The 21,100-nt window shown below is 48.4% G+C and overlaps 1 protein-coding gene across 2 annotated transcripts in view; it reads right to left on the minus strand.

The window, feature by feature from the left end:
• Positions 1 to 1,510: 1,510 nt before the first annotated feature.
• The window catches only part of PHIP (PHIP subunit of CUL4-Ring ligase complex), a 2,330,659-nt gene continuing 2,311,069 nt past the window's right edge, over positions 1,511 to 21,100 (minus strand). For both annotated transcript variants that reach the window (XM_086926531.1, XM_086926532.1), the window contains exon 43: positions 1,511 to 3,309. In XM_086926531.1, coding sequence (XP_086782657.1) covers positions 2,645 to 3,309 — 665 coding nt within the window. In that variant the 3' untranslated portion in view covers positions 1,511 to 2,644. The remainder of the gene's footprint in view (positions 3,310 to 21,100) is intronic.

The following is a 21,100-nucleotide window of genomic DNA, read 5'->3' on the forward strand; positions in this document are numbered from 1 at the left end:
TACAACAATCTTGCTATATGAAGGTTTCTTATAAAAATGGAATATTGTTTTTTGGGGTAAAAAATGAAATATTGAATCTTTTGGTAAATAATGAATGAATTGAATAGTTCTGCTTAAACTGCAAACTCAGTACTCTTCGATATCATGTATATATACAACATATTGTGATATTATGGTTTTATAATATGAAATGTCGAATTTTTTAAAATAATGAATTGGAAGAATGATGCATTTCCCTTACAGATTGAATAACTCCAGTAACCTGTGTTGTCGCATACACATTATGATGTAAATTAGAGAATTTAACAGAATGTACAAACAAAATTGAAATAGGTATTTTTGTTTACCCTCTCTGGAGAACACACATGAGATCTTCTGAACACTGATGGCTTTGGGTGTCCCATACATTTAATATTTCTTGTTCCTTTTTCACTCCCCACTCTTTTTTTCTTCTCTTCTTCTCTTTGAAAATAACTTCTTAAAACCAATGAATACGCTACCTTGGTAACATTACAAACCATCTAACTTAGAATATCTGTTTACCAATTAATGCATGTCAACATTGATGTTTGCTTGCACTCTTTGTCCTATTCTAAGATCTGCACTTGCTTAAGACTTTGGTGAACTAATAAGATCACTCAAACACAAAATATTTTGTTTCGCTGTTTCTCCTGCCCTATCAGTGACCTTCCACTTTTCGGTTATTTGCTTGCACTTAATCACACTTTTTCTTGGGGTCAAGTAACTCAACTAGCACTCTCTATTGAAACATACATCTTTCTTTATTCTTACAGCCTTGAGAAAGCCCTGGCGCCAATCGCCGCAGAGGGCGAAACACGTGTCGGCTGTCAATGCTCGAATTTGCACCAATAAAAAAGTCTCTTTTTCAAAACTGGAGCGACCTTATCATTTGAAGTGGCATCATAAATTCATGACTACAGGATTCAACCTTTAAACAATATGTATATGATAATGGAAAACATACTCTCCTCTTCTTAAAACTATTCAATTTCTAAAACTCTAAAGGTCCAGAATTTTGAGTATGTTTCTCTTGCCTTCATAAAATCTTGTGAAAACAGATATAGCTCTGGAATCCTTGGACCTTTTTCTTTCATTTGTTATGAACTTACCTGCAACTGCGGTTCTATTAGTTCTAAAATAAAAGTTACAAAGTAATATTTTTGTACAAAACAATTGTTCTTGGATTCAGTCTTTGAGTGTGTGTAATCCCCCCCCCCCAACCCCAAGATTGAATCATATTTTTTACCTTGCGAAATGTGAATAGGGAGAAGTGCACTATCATCACATCTGTTGTAGTCCAGGTACAGGGGCACACTTCTCGTTATCCCCAAATCGAGATGACAGACCCTTCTAGAATGGGGGTCTTTGGGTACCATAACAAATAAATATCCAAATATTCCACATTAGTACATTTTTCATCAACCATTTCAAAAGGTCAGATTGATAACTTTCAACTACAAAAGTAACCAAGAAATAATGAAATACAAGAGACAGTCATCACGCTTTCTGTAAGTTGTTACTTTGACAATGTGCAATGAGACCACTGAATAGACATAAAAAAGTTAATTGACCTTTATATTTCAATAAAAAATAACTAATCTGTTCAGTGAATTAAACCAGAAGGAAGAACATCTAAAAATGTTTTTACACTGGTATCCCCTAAATGAAAATGTTTACCTGGGTTACATATGTATATGTGTGTAATGCAGATGCTATTAACAGTAGCAAGTAATTCTGTCTTATATAATGTATAATCATGTATCCCTTTGACAAAACAAAACTGTCAAAAGACCTTTACCAGTGCATTGTTACTGCATGTACCAAAAGAGAATACATTTAATCAACTATTCACAATATGTTTCTAATTCAACCAATATCTAGCATTTCATCAATGAAGATTGTGCACTGTACAGCCAGTCAAGGTAGTGATAACTATGTAAGTATTTCACTGCACTGTTTCTCCGTCTTTGGCACAATAAACATAGATTTGAGATTGATACAAGAATTCAAGTCTGAAAAAATAGACTTATTAGTATTTTCCAATGTGGATATACATGTATAAATATATTACACACACACATTTATATACCTCATAATTCAACATACATGTACTTGACAAAACTGGGATAGAGAATAGATCTGCGCTAGGCCATGTGCGTAGCTTTCATACTCAGTTGCTATTTAAATTAAAAATACCTGTAGATTATCAAAATTGAGTTATTACCATTGTTCGACCTTGCAATTATATTTTACAACAACTCATTGCAAAATTATTCAGGGAATTCAGACTTCGGTAGCCAATAAAAACTTCTTATGTTGCCAAAAATAGAGTTGCTTTCCATTGGTGCATTTAAAGTTCTACTACCTCTGTACACATGCAGGTTATAAATTCCATGAGTGTTTCTTTCATTAGGCATTAACCAAACAATTGAATCGAAAACCCTATTTTGAACATAATAAATATCAAATGTTTAAAATATATCTTTTCAAAGAATTTGTAACATTTCTTTGTAATAACATCCATCTTTTTAAGCCTCAGTAGCAGCAAAAAGGCAGATGGCTTGGATCGCATTATATACACATTCTACCCAAATTACAATTGTGCAAATATGTTTGGTACAAGCTACCAACCAATCAAATTTGCCTTTGCTTTTTCAGTCAACTTTCGAACTCTTCCCCGGCTAGAAGTTCCAAAAGTTAAAGATGTGTCTTCAAACAAAAGCTGCCTTTGCTCTTCTTCAGAATCTTCTTCATTGTAAAAAGCAGTTCTTTTACCCTGGTTTCTAGTTCTCATGTGAGGCTCAGACTCTTTAAGTTCATTAACCTGATCTTCCACAGGGTCGTCTTGTGTTTTGTCGCTGCTTCGTGTCTTCATTTTAATGCTTTCAGGAAGTATGTGTTCAGACTCGCGCTGCTGAAATTTCACCTTGGGTTTCCTGCCCCTTCTGCCTTTTTGGGGTAACAAACTTTCTCCCATGGTACCTTCAGAATGAGTACTGCAAGCAGCCGCACCAACAGATCCGATATTGTTATTAAGATCGCCTGTCAATTTGGCCTGGATTTGATGCATCTGTTCATTCTTCGAGTCTACACCTTGAAGCATTCTCTTGGGTTTCCTACCTCTTTTTTTGGGCATTACTGCCTCAGAACTATTATTGCCAATGCAACTGTCCTTTTCCATTTTCGGCTTTCGACCAGGCTTTCTCCTCACGATAACTGTTGGGCGCTCAACACCATTTCCGTTCATCTGAACACATTCCAAGTCCAACTTAATATCTTTGCTGTCAGCTACAAGGAAAATAATGGCAAAACACAAAGTTAAACAATGTAACCGACTTACCTTTAGCAATGTTAGTTCTATTGCAGTACTGTTTTATTAGAATATATACTATTACTCGCACAGCCCTCGCCCAAAGTGGCTACAAAACGCTTCTGCATTCCACAAAAACATTTTGACTCGCACATGTTGAAGACAGACTATTGCTTCTGCCTCATGTTTTTTAACAAAAGCTCACTGAGGTACACAGGGAAAAACAAACATCTTTACAAAGGAGCAGAGGACCATGGGGAGGGGACTATTAAAGGCTAGATAAAAATGTGGGACAAATGGAAAGCTTATTTCTTCCCTGAAAGTCAGAAGCGAGAGAGAGAATCTCAGAGGACGAGGCAGAAATCCTAACATTAGGGTTTAGAAGGAGAATGCCATACGAAAGTTGTTTACTTTTAATTAAAAAAAAAACTTGAGCATGCTCTACCAGAAAATACCTCATCTGTTGCATATATTAGGCTCCAGGCGGGGTGGGGAAACTTCAGGCATATCTCTCCGCAGTGCAACGTGGTCTGGCTCCAGAACGCCGCCATAAACGGGTCATTGAGAAGTCACTGGTGCCACATAGCACCCACCCAAGCGCCTCGATGAAAGTTCCCAGTCTATTTATTTTCCCTGCCCTTAGAGGCAAAGTCGAGGAAATTACATACATTTTTGAGGCTGTAGTGCAGTGCAACAATCTACACTGGCACCTTATTTAGAGGAGTATCCCCAGGACGCATAGGTCCTAGTGATTTAAACTAAAGTAGGGAAGGAATGCAAGAAAAAGAAAAAAATATTTTCTTTAAAAAAAACCCTCACTCACCAGCGTGGCTGGTGGCATGCTTCATCATCGGGGTCCACCCGAGCGACCGAATGTCACTCGGGTGTGCTTCGACGCCTGCAACTGCAGCGTAGCTGGTGGTTTTTGAATTGGTGATAGTGAAGTTAAAATAGTGTGCTACATGTACTTTGACCATATCCTCACTGCAATTACGCACTTTTTGGATATTTGCTACCATTAGAAGTACCTGTTTTTTGCTTTTAGAAGTGGCGCATGATCCCAGAATAAAGAATTAAGGGAGTACATGTAGCACACTATTTTAACTTCACTATCACCAATTCAAAAACCACCAGCTCCACTGCAGTTGCAGGCGTCGAAGCACACCCGAGTGACATTCGGTCGCTCGGGTGGACCCCGATGATGAAGCATGTCACCAGCCAGGCTTGGTGAGTGAGGGGTTTCTTAAAAGAAAATATTTATTTTCTTTTTCTTGCATTCCTTCCCCACTTTAGTTTAAATCACTAGGACCTCTGCGTCCTGGGGATACTCCTCCATTTGTTTTGTAGAATTCTAACTCCAGGGGACTAGGAGTATCGCCCCAACACACAAAAACCCTTACTCTCCTCTTGTTTATAAGGTACCTTATTATAGAGACCTATGATCATGAGCCAAAACGGCGTGGGTGAGAGGGCTGGAGGGAAGGATGGTAGGAAAGCTCTCAGGGTCCCCAGCCCTAATTTGGCCTGGGAATAAGTTGTGTAGGACGGTTGCATTGACAGGGCCTACAGTTCACTTATGCGGCATACAGAGGTGACAGCAATCAGGAACACCAGTAGTGACAGTGAACAACTGTGCATCATCTCAAAGGGCATGCACATATGGAATGTCAACACTAAGATCAAGACCCATTGGGAATGATAAATGGCTTCGTGGAAACACCTAGTTTGGCCTGGGAATAAGTTGTGTAGGACGGTTGCATTGACAGGGCCTACAGTTCACTTATGCGGCATACAGAGGTGACAGCAATCAGGAACATCAGTAGTGACAGTGACCAACTGTGCATCATCTCAAAGGGCATGAACATATGGAATGTCAACACTAAGATCAAGACCCACTGGGAATGATAAATGGCTTCGTGGAAACACCTAGTTTGGCCTGGGAATAAGTTGTGTAGGACGGTTGCATTGACAGGGCCTACAGTTCACTTATGCGGCATACAGAGGTGACAGCAATCAGGAACACCAGTAGTGACAGTGAACAACTGTGCATCATCTCAAAGGGCATGCACATATGGAATGTCAACACTAAGATCAAGCCCATTGGGAATGATAAATGGCTTTGTGGAAACATGCTAATCAGACCTTGATAACACACATCAAATACATAGATACATACATACATAAAGAGGGCTGACAGATAACCGTTACTTGTGTCCACTGCAAGGTCAGCCTGGACCAACGTAGAACAAACAAACAAGGTACTTACCTTCGGTAACAAGATATCTGTAAGAGATGTACATAAGCTATGGATTCCTCACCTTAGAATTACCTCTAGGCGTCAGACTGGATTTTGAGAATTTTTCTACAGCAGTACCCTTGCGTGTCGGTAGGTGGCGTCGGTCGACTGCACGTTCGTCGTTGGCATCGTGATCACAAGAATGATGTCACGGTATCTACTTTGATGCCTGACGTCAGTTCTTTACACGACATTCCACACCAGAAGCACAGAGCCATGAAACACACTGACCAGTGGTGCACAAAACTAGGTCCCTGAAAGGGAGTCCCTTACCCTAGATGTCAGTTTACAGAACGGGGAGGATGGGTGGGGCGTTGAGGAATCCATAACTAATACATGTCTCTTACAGATGTATTGTTACCGAAGGTAAAAAACTTGTTCATCTGAAAGAGACTATTAGAAATGGAATCCTCGCCTTTGAATAGATACCCTAGAAATACCAACCCCGGAGGTGGGTCTCCAGAAAGTTTTGGAGTAATGAACGACAAAAGAAGCTGTCTCTCTGGACTTGGCTGTCCAGGCAGTAGTGTTTAGTGAATATGTGTAATGAAGCCCAAATAGCTGCCTGGCAGATGTCATGAAGGGGGACGTCCCAAAGCAGTAGTGGCTGTCGTCACCCTGGTGGAATGGGCGCACAACCCCACTTTAGGTTCCTTTTTAGGTCGAGCCTGGAATAAGCATCCGAAGGATGCGTCCAGGCGGAGACTTATAGGTGCCTGACTCGGGGGAATGAGGGACAAGAGGGTGTTACTAGCTTTTCTCCAGGATTGGGGTGCGCGAACGCGCACGTTCCATCCCGCGCCGCGCCGTGCACATCCCTCCGATTTCTTCAAGTTGCCACACATGCGCGCGCATATACAAACACAGCCAGACAGACACTCGCTCACAACCCCCCCCCCCACCCACAGTCATCGGCCTCTTTTAAACACACGCACGCTCACACACAAACACAGACTCCAATACACACGCACGCACACACACATACACAGCCCCCCGCCGCCGCACGCGCGCACACACACACATGCCCCCTCCCCCGGCCCTCGCAGCTCAGCAACAAGGCGAAGCCCTACTCACCGGCTTCCTTGGTGCGGCGGCTCTCCTCTAATCGGCAGCTGCAGGGCTCCTCTATGCCGGTTACCACGCTCCGGTGCTCAAAACAACCGCGGCTCTTCCGTGGGAGGCGGGGTAGGCTCCCGCCCTCCTACTTCTTGTTTCCGGTTGACCTGGCCGGCCTGCCTGACTTCCTGGTCGCAGGTCGGCGGCGATGTTCGGTTTGTCCAATTTCTTGTTTGTTAAGGACCTACCACTGTGCACCAACACATATTGCTGCGTTTTTAGTAACTTTTGGGCATTTACCCTACAAACCAAATGTTTTTGTTAAAATCTTCCTATTATCCAGCATGTGATGGATTATGAAGATTATCAGAAATTGATCCAGGCTTGGGATAAATTCATACCAAAGGTACTGCTGGTATTTATATTACGGAGTACTATTTTTCAAAGAACACAGTCTCCATAATGCAGAGTATAGCAGTTTGCTACATAATGAGTTCCGTCCGCCCACGCTTCATTATCCCAGACTAGTACAGGAAAACGTGGTGTATTTTAACGATCCTTATTTTTCTGATGTTCTTTCCAGCGTTCTGGACCCGTCGTCATACGCCCGTCTGCGCCTCCCTCGGTGCACTAGCGCCGCTAAGGAAGGGGCGCGTTCGGTTCGCGCCTGCCTTTGTGGGCGAATAATGCCCGTGCTCGGCTCGGTCCATTCGGCGCTCCGTTTGATAAATGCTTCCTGGCCTCGGCGCGGCTGTCACCTCGGCTGGCCGTGTACTTTTCCACTCATTCACGGCATGTGTGAGGTTTGCCCAAGTCCGAGCCTCGTTTTACTCAAAGGATTTGACAGTCCAGTGTTTAGAAAACAACACAATCTGCGCTAGTTTGTCGACCTCGTTTTTGGCCACGCACACTATTTGAACAATAACTGCCCCCGACAACACACGAAGAAACGTGTGGATAAGACTTCTCTGGAACAGCTCCACTCTTATGCTCTTCTTGCAATGTGATTGGGGGAAGCAGGCAAGAGTCTGAGCAGTTGGTAATCCATAGGAAGGTTATGTTTTTGCAGGAGCACGATTCAGTAGGTTGTGAGGATGGGAAAAGGTTAAGGCTTTCCAATGTGGAGGGTGTATGTCCCCTCTGGATAAACACAAGTTGTGCTTCCAATAGACATTAGAAGCATCCCCTGGCGCTCCACTCATTCATCTCCTGGCATTCCAGGATTCCATATTAATCACAATTATCTGAGTTCATAAGTTTCTTTTATTCATATTATGTTTCTTTTCACTTTTTATATTCAACTAGCAGCCCGCCCCGGCGTTGCCCGGGGGCACAAGGGGGCTGGGGGGCTGCATTTTAAGTGTTTGTGTAGTCCCGGTCGGGCCCCCCGTCCGCCCCGACATTGGTTGTACCGCTGCCCGCCCGCCTGCCTCCCGGCCGCCTCCAGCCCGCCCCAGCGTTGCCCGGGGGCAGAAGGGGACTGGGGGCTGCATTTTGAGGATTTCTTTAGTCCCGGCCGGGCCTCCCGCCCTCCCGCCCAGCTCACGCCTTACATCAGCAAAACTCCGGACCCACATCCGGGCCCCCGCCCGCCCCGACATTGCCTTGCCCGGACCACGGACCGCCTCCCGCCGCGCCACTCGTCACTCCTCGCCTCACGTCGGCCCTTGTCCCCGCTCCTCCCCGCGCGTCATCACGCAGGTGTAGGTCGCGGTCAACGCTACGTCGCGGCCGGCGCTTGTTTTAGGGGACTACTTTTTTTAAAAACTTTATTTTTTTAATTTACATTTATTTTTTATTTTTTGCAGCCTATGTCCATCTACACACCCTGTGGTTTACAACAATGTATTGGGTGTGTGGATTGGCACTGTGGTTCCCGAGTTTACCTTGCCAAAAGGTGCAAGTTCTCTCTTTATAATAGTAGTATAGATTCTTCATATAAACCAACATTTGATAGTCCAATGCATTTCGGGCATTAGTGCCCTTCATCGGGGACCAAAGGCTGAAATCAAAGGTACATATAAGGTGTAATCAATTCACTGAATTCATAGAGTCATCATCAGCATATACATCTACCAAACATAACATTAGAAATGAATATAAACGAAAATGTGATACAATGTGATAAAAACCCCAAGTGACCATGGTGAAATGCATAAGCATCAACAAATCATGCCAGTCGGCACTTACGTGTCTTGGTTTAGACAATGCTATGTTTGAACAAAAGGCTGTGGGGGGGAAAAATTGGTTTATATTCATTTCTAAATGCATTGGACTATCAAATGTTGGTTTATATGAAGAATTGAATATAAATCGTGAAAAGAAACATAATATGAATAAAATAAACTTATGAACTCAGATAATTGTGATTAATATGGAATCCTGGAATGCCCGGAGATGAATGAGTGGAGCGCCAGGGGATGCTTCTAATGTCTATTGGAAGCACAGCTTGTGTATATCTACTATAGGTCGCCGACGACAAGCGACGCCACCCAGGCAGCACCCTCAACTTTTGAGAGACATTTAAGAATTATGCAAGTAATAATTCACGATGTGCACCTTCCACCATCTCTTTAGACCCTCTGGATAAACGACATGCAGGTTACAATTTATTTTCCATCAAAGCCAAGTGGTCTTTCATCCTTCCTATGTCGCTAATTTGAGTAGCTATGGTCTAGTGATTTTAACATATGTTCTTACCAACACTTAGAAACAGTGACATGGTGTGCTACATAAAAGACAATTATTATTAGAGTTGGTATGCATGATTTATACTGTAACGCAATACAAAGTCAATAGGTCAGTCCTTGATAGTCCTACCTTTTTTTTAAAAATCTATTTTTACAAACATATTCAATAGGCATTAAAAATGTAAAAGTAATATAAAGTAAAAATACTACCATCTAAAGGTGGCAAATATGTTTGCCGAAAAAGAAAGTCAAAAGTGAACTGTAGGAAGAAGGGATTTAAAAATTTGAAATAAAAGTAGAAATGGGCCTATCAACCCTGGAAAGAAGTGGACTACATTGTCCGCACATGTGCTAGAGCAAAACGCTGTCACAATGAGGAGAGCAAATGGCTGAAGTGGGCTGACACGTCACCATATGCGGTAGGTTGTGGTGGGCAGAAGCAAAATGTGATGGCACATGAACTGACCAATTAGCAAATAGGGCTGTCCGAAAGGCGCTCTATGTATACATAAATGTTGTATTTTTTTCACATTTTTTTTAACCATGAGGAGCGCTAGACTGTTAATACTATTTCTAGACTAGACCCAAAACAAACAAGCATTTGCAATGCAATAGGTCTCGCATTTACACAAGTGTAAGCTATTGGCATTGTAAATGACAATGCCTTTTATTTATGTTTTTAAAACGATAAGAAAGATAAAAGGCCTTGTTATTTCCAATGTAAATAGCTCAAACTCGCGTAAATGCAAGACCTATTGCATTGGAAATGCTTGTGTTTTTTTGGTTTTTGAGCTCTGTGCGGTCTGGCTCTGAACTATCTGCAATGTGTTTTGCAGCACTACTCTGTGATGCCTGTACTGAGTGTTGCTGCATAGTTCTGGTATATACACATCAAGTAGGTGAGGATTAGTGTGCAAGGGTTTTGGTTGTGCAGTTGTATTGATTTTATGTGTGTGTGGTCTTCAACACTTGCCCTTTAAACCTCTTAGATCCTTTATTCTCTTCTGTCATAGCTCCTCACACACACTGCACACACTGCAACCTTGCACACACTGCACCCTCACACACACTTCACCCTCACACACACTGCCTACACTGCACCCTCGCACACACTGCACCCTCACACACACTGCACCCTCGCACACACTGCACCCTCGCACAAACTGCACCCTCACACACACTGCACCCTCACACACACTGCACCCTCACACACTGCACACTTGACAGCATCACACACACTGCACCATCACACACACTGCATCCTCACACACACTGCACACCCTCACACACACTGCTCACCCTCACACCCTGCGCACCCTCACACCCTGCTCACCCTCACACCCTGCTCACCCTCACACCCTGCTCACCCTCACACACTCTGCACCCTCACACACTCTGCACCCTCACACACTCTGCACCCTCACACACTCTGCACCCTCACACACTCTGCACCCTCACACACTCTGCACCCTCACACACTCTGCACCCTCACACACTCTGCACCCTCACACACTCTGCACCCTCACACACTCTGCACCCTCACACACTCTGCACCCTCACACACTCTGCACCCTCACACACTCTGCACCCTCACACACTCTGCACCCTCACACACTCTGCACCCTCACACACTCTGCACCCTCACACACTCAGCAATGGAACATACACTCCAAATACCACTCAATGCCACATAACACTCTATATATCTGTCGCCCTCACTCTATCTATCGCCCTCACTCTATCTATCTATCGCATCACCATAGCATCACTCAGCTCCACCACAGCATCACTCAGGGGCACCAAAACATCACTATGCGCTACCACAGCATCACTGAACGCCACAGCATCACTCGTCGCCACCACAATATCAGTCAGCGCCACCACAGCATCAATCTGTGCAACCATTCAACAACAACTGGTTCTTTTGTGTAGTGTTGTCCACTTTTGGGTCAAAAGCTTTGGACCCTCTCACATTCACACTTGATTATAAGTTTTTCACTTGTATAATATAACACACATGCAAGACACATACTTAGGTGCACTGAACAAGGTATTAGCTGCCGGATTCACAAGCTACATTTTGAGGGAGTTTACATTTTTTAATTAAGTTTACTACTTTTCAGTATTCACAAACTACACTTTTGCAGTAACATGCCCTTTTAGGTTGAGCCTAGCAGCAGCACGCATGCACTGCTTGTTATAGATCGCCTTTGTGTCTGATTTGGAAAGGGTAAAAAATGATGCAGTACACATCTGTGTATCCTCTTACATTAGTTGTACTTTCAGGTACCCTTTCTAGTGCACATGTTGCTGAAGATCTTTTAGCAGCACTACGCCGAGAGTCAGAAACCTTTGGCCTACCCAGCAGTGGAGACATGTTAAGGCATGGGCAAAGAGCCTTTCAGGAGGCCTCCTTATAAAGCAAGCTCTGTTCTGCAGCTGAGTATTGCCCTGATTAACTTGACTAATTGGTGTTTTAAACAGATTGTTTTAAATACTGTTTTTCCTTTTTAATGTGGGTGATATCTGAGAGTCTATAATGGACATTTTGGAGAGACATGCTGTTTTTATATTTCATGTAACTTCTATAAAAAAAAGGTTCTTTTAGACCAAAACGGTACCTCTCAAACATCACAGGGATTATTTGCATCAATATTACTATGCTGCTGCTGTGTTAAATGTTGGAAACATGAGTCATAATCCTTCAATATTAGATGTAAACACATTTAAAATTTGGACGAATGTTCCCTGATCACATCACTTGCCTATCCCTGAGGCCTGCACTACTGGGCATTCATTGTCCACAAAAAATGCATTTGCCAAAGGTTTGAAGCACTGGACTAATATCAGCTGGCTATTTAATATGAATTAGCTAAAGGCATGTGGAAGTCTGCAAATATCAGCTGCCCATATGATGTGCATAGGCTTTCACAACTTGCCGCATATAATATACCAACCAAACAGAAGCCTGCACAAGTGGACATTTCTGGCTCGGGCATGTGATATTTGCAGACCTCTAGTATATGCACTGTAATGCTTAAGGCAAAAACATAAATAAAAGGCATTGCCATTTACAATGCCAATAGCTCTAACTTTAATAATGCGAGACCTATTGCATTGCAAATGCTTGTTCACTAAGGAATAGCAGATTTTGATGCAAAGAACGACACATAGAGAGATGGTCTGTTTTGGACGGCCCAACCTTTCTTGGCATCCACATAGCTAACAAAGCGCTGGTCATCCACCCGGAATTGCTTTGTGTAATCCAGATAGAATGAAAGAGCACTTTTTAGATCCAGACGGTGGAGCATCTCCTCCTCCTTAGAAGATGCGGGGGCGCGAAGAAGGTGGGCAAAGTGATGGTAACCACTTTGGAAAGGAAAGGCCTAGTGAGATGGACAACTTTGTCCTGATAAACAGCCAGGAAAGGCCACTTGCTGAGGTCTATATTTCGTATCAATTGTGAGAGTAATCTTATTTTCAAATTACTATCACACTTACCCAAACCTAAAGAGGTGGGTTCATAATCTTGCCAATATTATTGCTTATTTTCTTCTTATCGGAACTGTAACGATAAGCAACACATTTTACTCACTATTAAACTGACTATTGCTACACAATCTAACTATCGTGAGTGCAGTGAACACAACTCACCTTTCATATAAACTATATTTAGATGAGGGAATTTCTCTCATGTGTTTCCTCCCAGGAAAGGAGGTTTGGAAGAAGGAGCCTGAACCTCACTCACCCAGCGAGCAGGCGTGATGGCAACCAAAAAGGCAGTTTTAAGTATCAAAAGTCTGAGAAGACTTATGTAGCTGCTTGAAAGGAGCGCACATAAGATAGGTCAGAACTAGGTTGAAGTCCCACTGGGGCAGTACGAAAAAAATTTGGAGGAAACTATTAATGCGCTTAAGGAAACGATTTATAATAGGGGACTTGAAAAGAGAAGGCTGGTCAGGAAGCCGAAAGATAACCTTTTAGAGTGCCCAGAGCAGAGCCCTGCTGGGCCAAAGAAAGAATGAAGAGGACAACCTCTGAAAGGGGGGCAGAAAGGGAATCCACTGCAGACAGTTGCCCTGATGAACAAGGTACTTACCTTCGGTAACGATATATCTGTAAGAAACATTAGTTAGTATTAGATTCCTTACCTTAGAATATCCCCAGGCGTCAGTCTGGATCCGGAAACTTTTGCGTAGCAGTACCCCTGCGCGTCGGTAGGCGTCGTCTGCAGGCGTCCCCTGTGGCTCCGCGTCCGTCGTTGGCGTCGTGCGCCGTGATGACGTCGCTGGAGTATATAGACGCCGCCTCCGCGCGCTGACGTCAGTTCTTTGCACACAGCTTTTCCGGGCCAGAACACGCAGAGCCATGTGAGAACCAACACTGGTGCCATTGAAACTAGGGCCCTGAAAGGGATGTTCTTAACCCTAGGAATCAGTTCGCAGAACGGGGAGGATGGGTGGGTTCGGTAAGGAATCTAATACTAACTAATGTTTCTTACAGATATATCGTTACCGAAGGTAAGTAACTTGTTCATCTGAAAGAAACACGTTAGTATTAGATTCCTTACCTTAGAATAGATACCCCAGCAATACCAACCCCGGTGGTGGGTCTGCGAACCAATGCATTCCTACACCAGAAAGTCCTGGAGGACAGAACGGCCAAAGAAGCCATCCCTCCGGACTTGACTGTCCAGGCAGTAGTGCCTCGCAAAGGTGTGCAGCGAGGCCCACGTAGCCGCCTGGCAAATGTCCTGCAAGGGGACTCCCCGGCCCAGGGCAGTAGTAGCCGCCGTGGCCCGAGTGGAATGGGCCCTCAGCCCAACAGGAGGCTCCTTCCGAGCCAAAGAGTAGCACGCTTTGATGCACAGAACGACCCACCGAGAGATGGTCCGTTTATGTACCGCCCGTCCCTTCTTCGCACCCACGTAGCCAACAAACAGTTGGTCATCCACCCGGAACTGGCGTGTGCGATCCACATAAAATGAAAGCGCACGTTTTGGGTCCAGACGATGGAGCCGCTCTTCATCCTTTGAGGGATGCGGAGGCGGGAAGAAGGAGGGGAGGGTGATGGACTGCCCGATGTGAAAAGCAGAAACTACTTTGGGCAGGAAAGAAGGTCTAGTCCTTAGAACCACCTTGTCAGGATGAATGGGCAGGAAAGGAGGTTGGACAGAAAGAGCCTGGAGCTCACTCACTCTCCTGGCAGAGGTGATGGCAACCAGGAAAGCCGTCTTTAAAGTCAGGAGACGGAGAGGACAAGAATGAAGGGGCTCAAAGGGAGCACACATCAAAAAGGTTAGAACCAGGTTCAAGTCCCACTGAGGCATCACAAACGGAACAGGTGGATACATGTGTGTGATGCCCTTCAAGAATCTCATTACAATTGGGGACTTGAACAAAGAAGGCTGATCAGGAAGCCTTAGAAAGGCTAAAAGGGCCGAAAGGTAGCCCTTGATAGTGCCCAGAGCAGAGGCCTGCTGGGCAAGAGAGAGAAGAAAAAGAAGAACCTCGGAAAGAGGGGCAGAGAGAGGATCCACAGCCTTTGCTGTGACCATGCCACAAATCTGTTCCACCGACAGGCGTATACCGACTTTGTGGAGGGACGCCTGGCTGCCAGAATTACATCACAGACTTCAGGAGGCAAGTCAAATGGCCTCAACTGCCGCAGCTCAATCTCCAAGCATGGAGGTGGAGACTGGATAGGTTCGGGTGGAGGACCGTCCCCTGCTGCTGCGACAGAAGGTCCTCCTGAAGGGGCAGGCGGATCGGGGGACCGACTGACATGCTGAGTAGCTCGGGATACCAGTACCTTCGAGCCCAGTCCGGAGCCACAAGGATAACTTGGGCCCGGTCGCGCCTGATCTTCTTCAGCACTCTGGGCAGAAGTGGTATAGGCGGAAAGGCGTATAACAGACCGCAACTCCACTCGCGCCGAAAGGCGTCCCCGTGCGAGTGCCGTCTTGGAAACTCCAACGCGCAGAACTGATGACATTGCGCGTACTCCTCTGTGGCGAATAGATCTAACCAAGGCTCTCCCCATTGCAGAAAGAGGCCTTGCGCCACGTCCGAGTTCAGACGCCATTCGTGATCCATCGAGCACCGACGGCTGAGTTCGTCCGCCCTGGCGTTCAGAGAACCTGCCAGGTGTTGAACCGTCAAAGTCACGCCCTGACGTTCCAGCCACTGCCAGAGGCGCAGAGCCTCCTGGCAAAGGGTCCACGACCCCACCCCGCCCTGTTTGTTGCAGTACCACATGGCGGTGGTGTTGTCTGTGAACACCTGCACTACACTCCCGTTGACAAAGGGGAGGAATGCCTTCAGTGCTAGACGAATCGCCAGTAGCTCCAACAGGTTGATATGGAGCCGAGACTCCACCGGAGACCAGATGCCTCTGATCTCTGCCTCTCCCAAGTGGCCACCCAGCCCTGGAGGGACGCGTCCGTCACGACAACGTGCTCCGGTTGGGGAAGGGAGAGGGATCTGCCTCTGACCCAATCGCGGTCCGTAAGCCACCACTGCAGTGGTCTCGCAGTGCCCTCCGAGATCAAGACGTGGTCGGACAAGTTGCCCTGATGCTGGGCCCACTGAAACTTCAGGTCCCACTGCAGAGCCCGCATCCGCCACCGGGCGTGATGCACCAGAAGGATGCAGGAAGCCATCAGCCCCAGCAGCCGCAGCGTCAACCTGACCGAAACCCGGGATAGCGGCTGAAAGATGGGAATCAAAGCCTGTATATCCCGGACCCGCCGTTCCGGAGGATAAACCCGAAACTGCGCCGAGTCCAGAACCGCTCCGATGAAAAGGAGCTTTTGAGAGGGACACAGGTGTGATTTCGGCACATTGATGGAGAACCCCAGGCCGTGAAAGAGGTCTGCCGTCATCTGAAGGTGGTGGACGACTGTCTGGGGCGAGCCCGCCTTCAACAACCAGTCGTCTAGGTAGGGGAAGACTGAAACCCCTAACCTGCGCAGATGGGCTGCGACCACCGCCATCACCTTTGTGAACACCCGTGGGGCGCTGGTAAGGCCGAAGGGGAGCACGATAAACTGAAAGTGCTCCTGGCCTACCGTGAACCGCAGGTAACGCCGGTGGGCCGGCAGGACGGGGATGTGAAAATACGCATCCTGCAAGTCCAACGCTACCATCCAGTCTTGCGGGTCTAGAGCAGCCAAGACCTGAGCTAATGTCAACATCTTGAACTTCTCCTTCCGGAGGAAGCCGTTGACATTCCGTAGATCCAAGATAGGACGTAGGCCCCCTTTGTCCTTCTTGGGCACCAGAAAGTAGTGGGAATAGCAACCACGCCCTACTTCTGGCCCAGGAATGCGCTTGATGGCCCCCTTGGCCAAGAGGGCCGTAACTTCCTCCTGCAGAAGTGTCAAGTGGTCCCCCGACACACGGTGGTTCTGCGGTGGCATGGCCGGAGGAGTGGTCTGGAAGGGGAGGGAGTAGCCCCTTTGGACGAGTTGCAGCACCCACCTGTCCGATGTGATTGTGCGCCAGCGAGCGTGGTGATGGCGAACCCTGCCACCCACTGGCGTCACATGGGCCTGAAAGCACAGACTAGGAGGATTTGGAGGCAGATGCTGCGGGGGGAGGTGTGGCCTGACCCCGCCGTTGACCCCGACCGCCTCCACGGAGGTTTCCACGGCCGCCACCGCGTTGAAAAGATTGTTGCGGCGCGTGGCTGGCAGCTTGGTGGGGACGCCCCTTCCTTGGCCACGAAAGGAGCGAAACGAACCAGTTTGCTGGCGCTGGGTCGAGAGACCCAAGGACTTGGCCGTGACCCTGGAGTCCTTGAAGCGTTCCAGCGCGTGGTCCGCCTTGTCACCAAACAGGCGACAGCCATCGAACGGCATGTCCATCAAGGCATTCTGGACATCTGCCGAAAAGTTGGCGGATCTCAGCCAGGCGTGGCGACGAATCGCCACCGTCGTGGACATCGCTCTGCCTAGCGAGTCGGTCGTATCAAGACCACACCGTATGGAATATTTTGCTGCACCTCGGCCCTCAGCCACAGCCTTGCCGAGTTTTGCCCGCACCTCCATGGGGCATTCTGGCAGCAGTTCCCCGACCGTATCCCACACAGAGTGGGTGTAGTGGCCCAAGAGGCAAGCGGTGTTGCAAGACCGCAGTCCCAAACTCAGGGACGAGAAGACCTTTTTGCCATACTGGTCGTACCTCTTTGATTCCCTGTCGGGCGGGGCCGACGGGAATGCGGTCTGGGAGGTTGAGGCCTGGATCACCAGACTCTCGGGGTGGGATGGGTGGACAGGAACTTGGGGTCGTCCGGACAAGGACGGTGGCGTCTGGCCACGTTCCAATCAACAGGCGAACCTGAAGCGGGCCTGGACCACGTGCCCAACAGAATGTCTGACAAGGCTTCGTTAAACGGCAGCAGTGGCTCCTGTGGGCATGACTGCGGTTTGAAGACCTCAGTGAGGATGTTAGGCCTCACAGCCGCGACAGGGAGCTCAAGGTGTAAGGCCTTGGCAGCCCTCATCAGCACCACTGAATAAGCAGCTCCCTCCTCCGACGCCACGGAAGGAGGAGAGACAAAGCCAGGGTTAGGAGAGTCGTCCAGACCACTGGCATCCCCCAATTCACCTGTCCAGTCCACGTCATACTGGCACTCACGTGACAGAGGGTCCTCAGACCCCTCCCAACCTTCCCCGTACTCTTCATCATCTCCATATTCGGAGTCAACGATGTAGACCGGCTCCTCGGGGTTCACAGGCCCCCTCGGCGTCGAGCCCGGCGTCAAGCGACGTCGGTCCGACTCCGCGTCCGGATTCGGGGAGGGTATGGGGACGGCGCCGCCGGGTGCCGGAGCCCCGGCGCCGGCCGAAGCCGGCACAGGAGAACCAGCGCCACGCGGGGACGGCGTCGGGGGTAACCCCGATGGAATCGGCGCCGGAGCGGTCGGCAGACCAGCCGGCGTCGACCCCGAAGACCCTTGCGGCGCCGGGGTCGGAGCCGTCGACGGCACTGGGGCCGAAGCACCCGATGGCGTCGAGCCAGGGACACCCAACCCGCTAGGGTCCTCAGACGGTAGCACTGGGCCCGAAGGCGCCGTAGGCCCCGTCGGAGAACTGAGCGCCCTCAAGGCCATGAGGAACGCCTCAATCTCCTCAGGCGTCGCACCTTGCCCAGGGACCGGAGGGTATGGGGCAGGCCGCGCAGGCGACTCTCGCGGAGCCGCGGGGTTGGGGTCACCCGAACCCCCGGCCACGTCGGGGGGAGTCGGGGGTACGATGACGACGCCCCGACTTCTTGTGTTTCTTACCTGAAGAGCCCGACGAATGGTGACGACTTCCGGAGCGCCCGGCGCGGCTCCGCGACCGCTCCCTCGAACGCTCCCTGGACCTCCGGCCGGATCGGGACCGCTCCCGACGCGGGGCCGACACCCGGAGCTCAAGTAGCTTGCGGGACCGCTCCCGTCTAGCCTTGTTAGTGAGAGCCTGGCAGTCGACGCAGGCGTCCACGTCGTGGTCGGGGCCCAGGCACCGGAGACAGAGTCGGTGATGGTCCGTGATCGACATCGTGCGGTCACAACCGTCACAATTCTTGAAACCGGGCATCCTACCAGGCACCAAAAAGAGATTAGAAAGTTAACAAACTTGGTCAAAAGACCGGAGTACTGCTCTTCGGATCTGCGCTTACTGGCGCGGAAAAAAGAAGAACTGACGTCAGCGCGCGGAGGCGGCGTCTATATACTCCAGCGACGTCATCACGGCGCACGACGCCAACGACGGACGCGGAGCCGCAGGGGACGCCTGCAGACGACGCCTACCGACGCGCAGGGGTACTGCTACGCAAAAGTTTCCGGATCTAGGCTGACGCCTGGGGATATTCTAAGGTAAGGAATCTAATACTAACGTGTTTCTTTCAGATCTCCGCCTCTCCCATGTGGCCTCCCCAGCCCTGGAGGGACGCGTCCGTCACAACTACGTGCTCCGGTTGGGGAAGGGAGAGGTGTAGCAGAGTAGGGTCTGCAATCCTATGGTCACCCCCGATTTTTTGCTTTTTGCTTCACTGGTTTACGACTTTCCCTGGCTGTGGGCCTGCTAATCAGACCCACAACCTAGCTGTTCTCTCTCTAAATTAACAACCATGTACCTTAGGTGCATTTACCAATTGGTACTGGGCCACCTTATCAGTCCCTGTACAGTATACCTTAGGTATCCAGGGCATAGGTGTACCCAGGGCCTACCAGGGGCTGAAGCATGTATTATGCCACCCCTGGCTGGCCATCTAAACAGACACAACTGGCTGCACGACAGCTGGGGCAAGGTGGTGTAATCACCCTTTGCTTTAGGTATAGTATCTCTATATCTAACCCTAAAATGGACACATATATTCCTATCAGTCACTCCTATGGCAGGCCTTGTCAATCCTGAAGGCAGAGTGCTTGGAATTATGTGAGCTGGTGCTCTGGCATGAGCTGAGCCCGTTTGCAGCTTGCGGAACCAAGTCCTAATAGTTGTTCCATGAAAACGCTATACCATATACTCTTAAGTGCATTATGAACCTCGCGGTCAAATGCTAACTTTGGTATAGCATTATCAAAACATGTCGAGTAAGGTGTCATACGAATTGGAATACTACCCCCTCGCCAATTCTGGCGACGGGGGTAGCATTCCACCCTTCTAGAGGGACACGACATGTATGTAACTGTGAACCCCGGTTAAAGTTAACTCGAGCCTCAGCATCACAAAATGGATGCTGCCACCACAGACACAAGTCTGACCTCCTGCTGCTGGGAGTCCTTCCAGCGAGGGAGGCTCGGACAAAGGGTTTCCTACCTTGGGAGGTGCTAGCACCACCCCAGACAGGATTTTCTGTATTAGGTAGGCCAGGGCTGAAAGGAATGAGACATGCCTGGGGCACACAAGGTGTCCCTGTGCATACGCCGGTCTAAACCAGTTCCTGGGGCACTCCAGCCCCAGAGCTGGCGCAAGACCGGACAAAGGAAAGGGGGAGTAACCACCCCCCTTCCTGGTCCCACCCAGAGGAGGGACCTAGTCGTAGTGCAGCCCCCTTTAGGAGAATAAAGGTAGGAGCTGGTCCCATTCCCAGTTAGATTAATCTTGACAACTTCCACGAAGAACTCTTGACCTTCTCCCTCCTGAACCATCAGAAGACTGAAGAATCTCCCCTATGGTCAGGGAGTGACCATCCTGCTTCGCAGGCACCATCAAGCTCCAGTGCGGTTTGCTGCAAGTCCTTCCTTCCCGGAATCTGACGACCCAGCTCAACAAGACCCGGACCTCCAGACTCCTCTGACCTCTACCCACATCCACAGCACAGCTGGGACCCGTAGGTGCGACGAGCAACGTGGAGACAGCCATCTTGAGAAACCTGCACAGCACTTCCAGCACGACCGCCGAGGGATCCTCGAGTGAGTGCACTGGGGTCTGAGAAGCCCACAGCGACGCAGCTCCTGCACCAAAGATCAGCCCCCCAGCATCCACGAGATCTGCGTGGGGCCCTTTTGCCTGGTTGCTGCATCTCCTGTTGTCTGGTCACTTGCCGGCTGGCCAGTGACCTCCGAGACGACGATCCGAAGATTTCACCACTGCTGGTCTGGTCCCCCAGACTGGCCCTTGCTTCCTTGTAAAAGAGGAGCACCCCGGACCCTCCTGGTCCGCACCAGACGCCATCTTTGTTCCACCGCGTGGCTTGCATTAGCCAAGGCCTGTTGACCAGATCGACGATCCAACAC

The sequence above is a fragment of the Lissotriton vulgaris genome, chromosome 6, assembly GCF_964263255.1.
Source record: "Lissotriton vulgaris chromosome 6, aLisVul1.2, whole genome shotgun sequence".
Lineage (NCBI taxonomy): Eukaryota > Metazoa > Chordata > Amphibia > Caudata > Salamandridae > Lissotriton > Lissotriton vulgaris.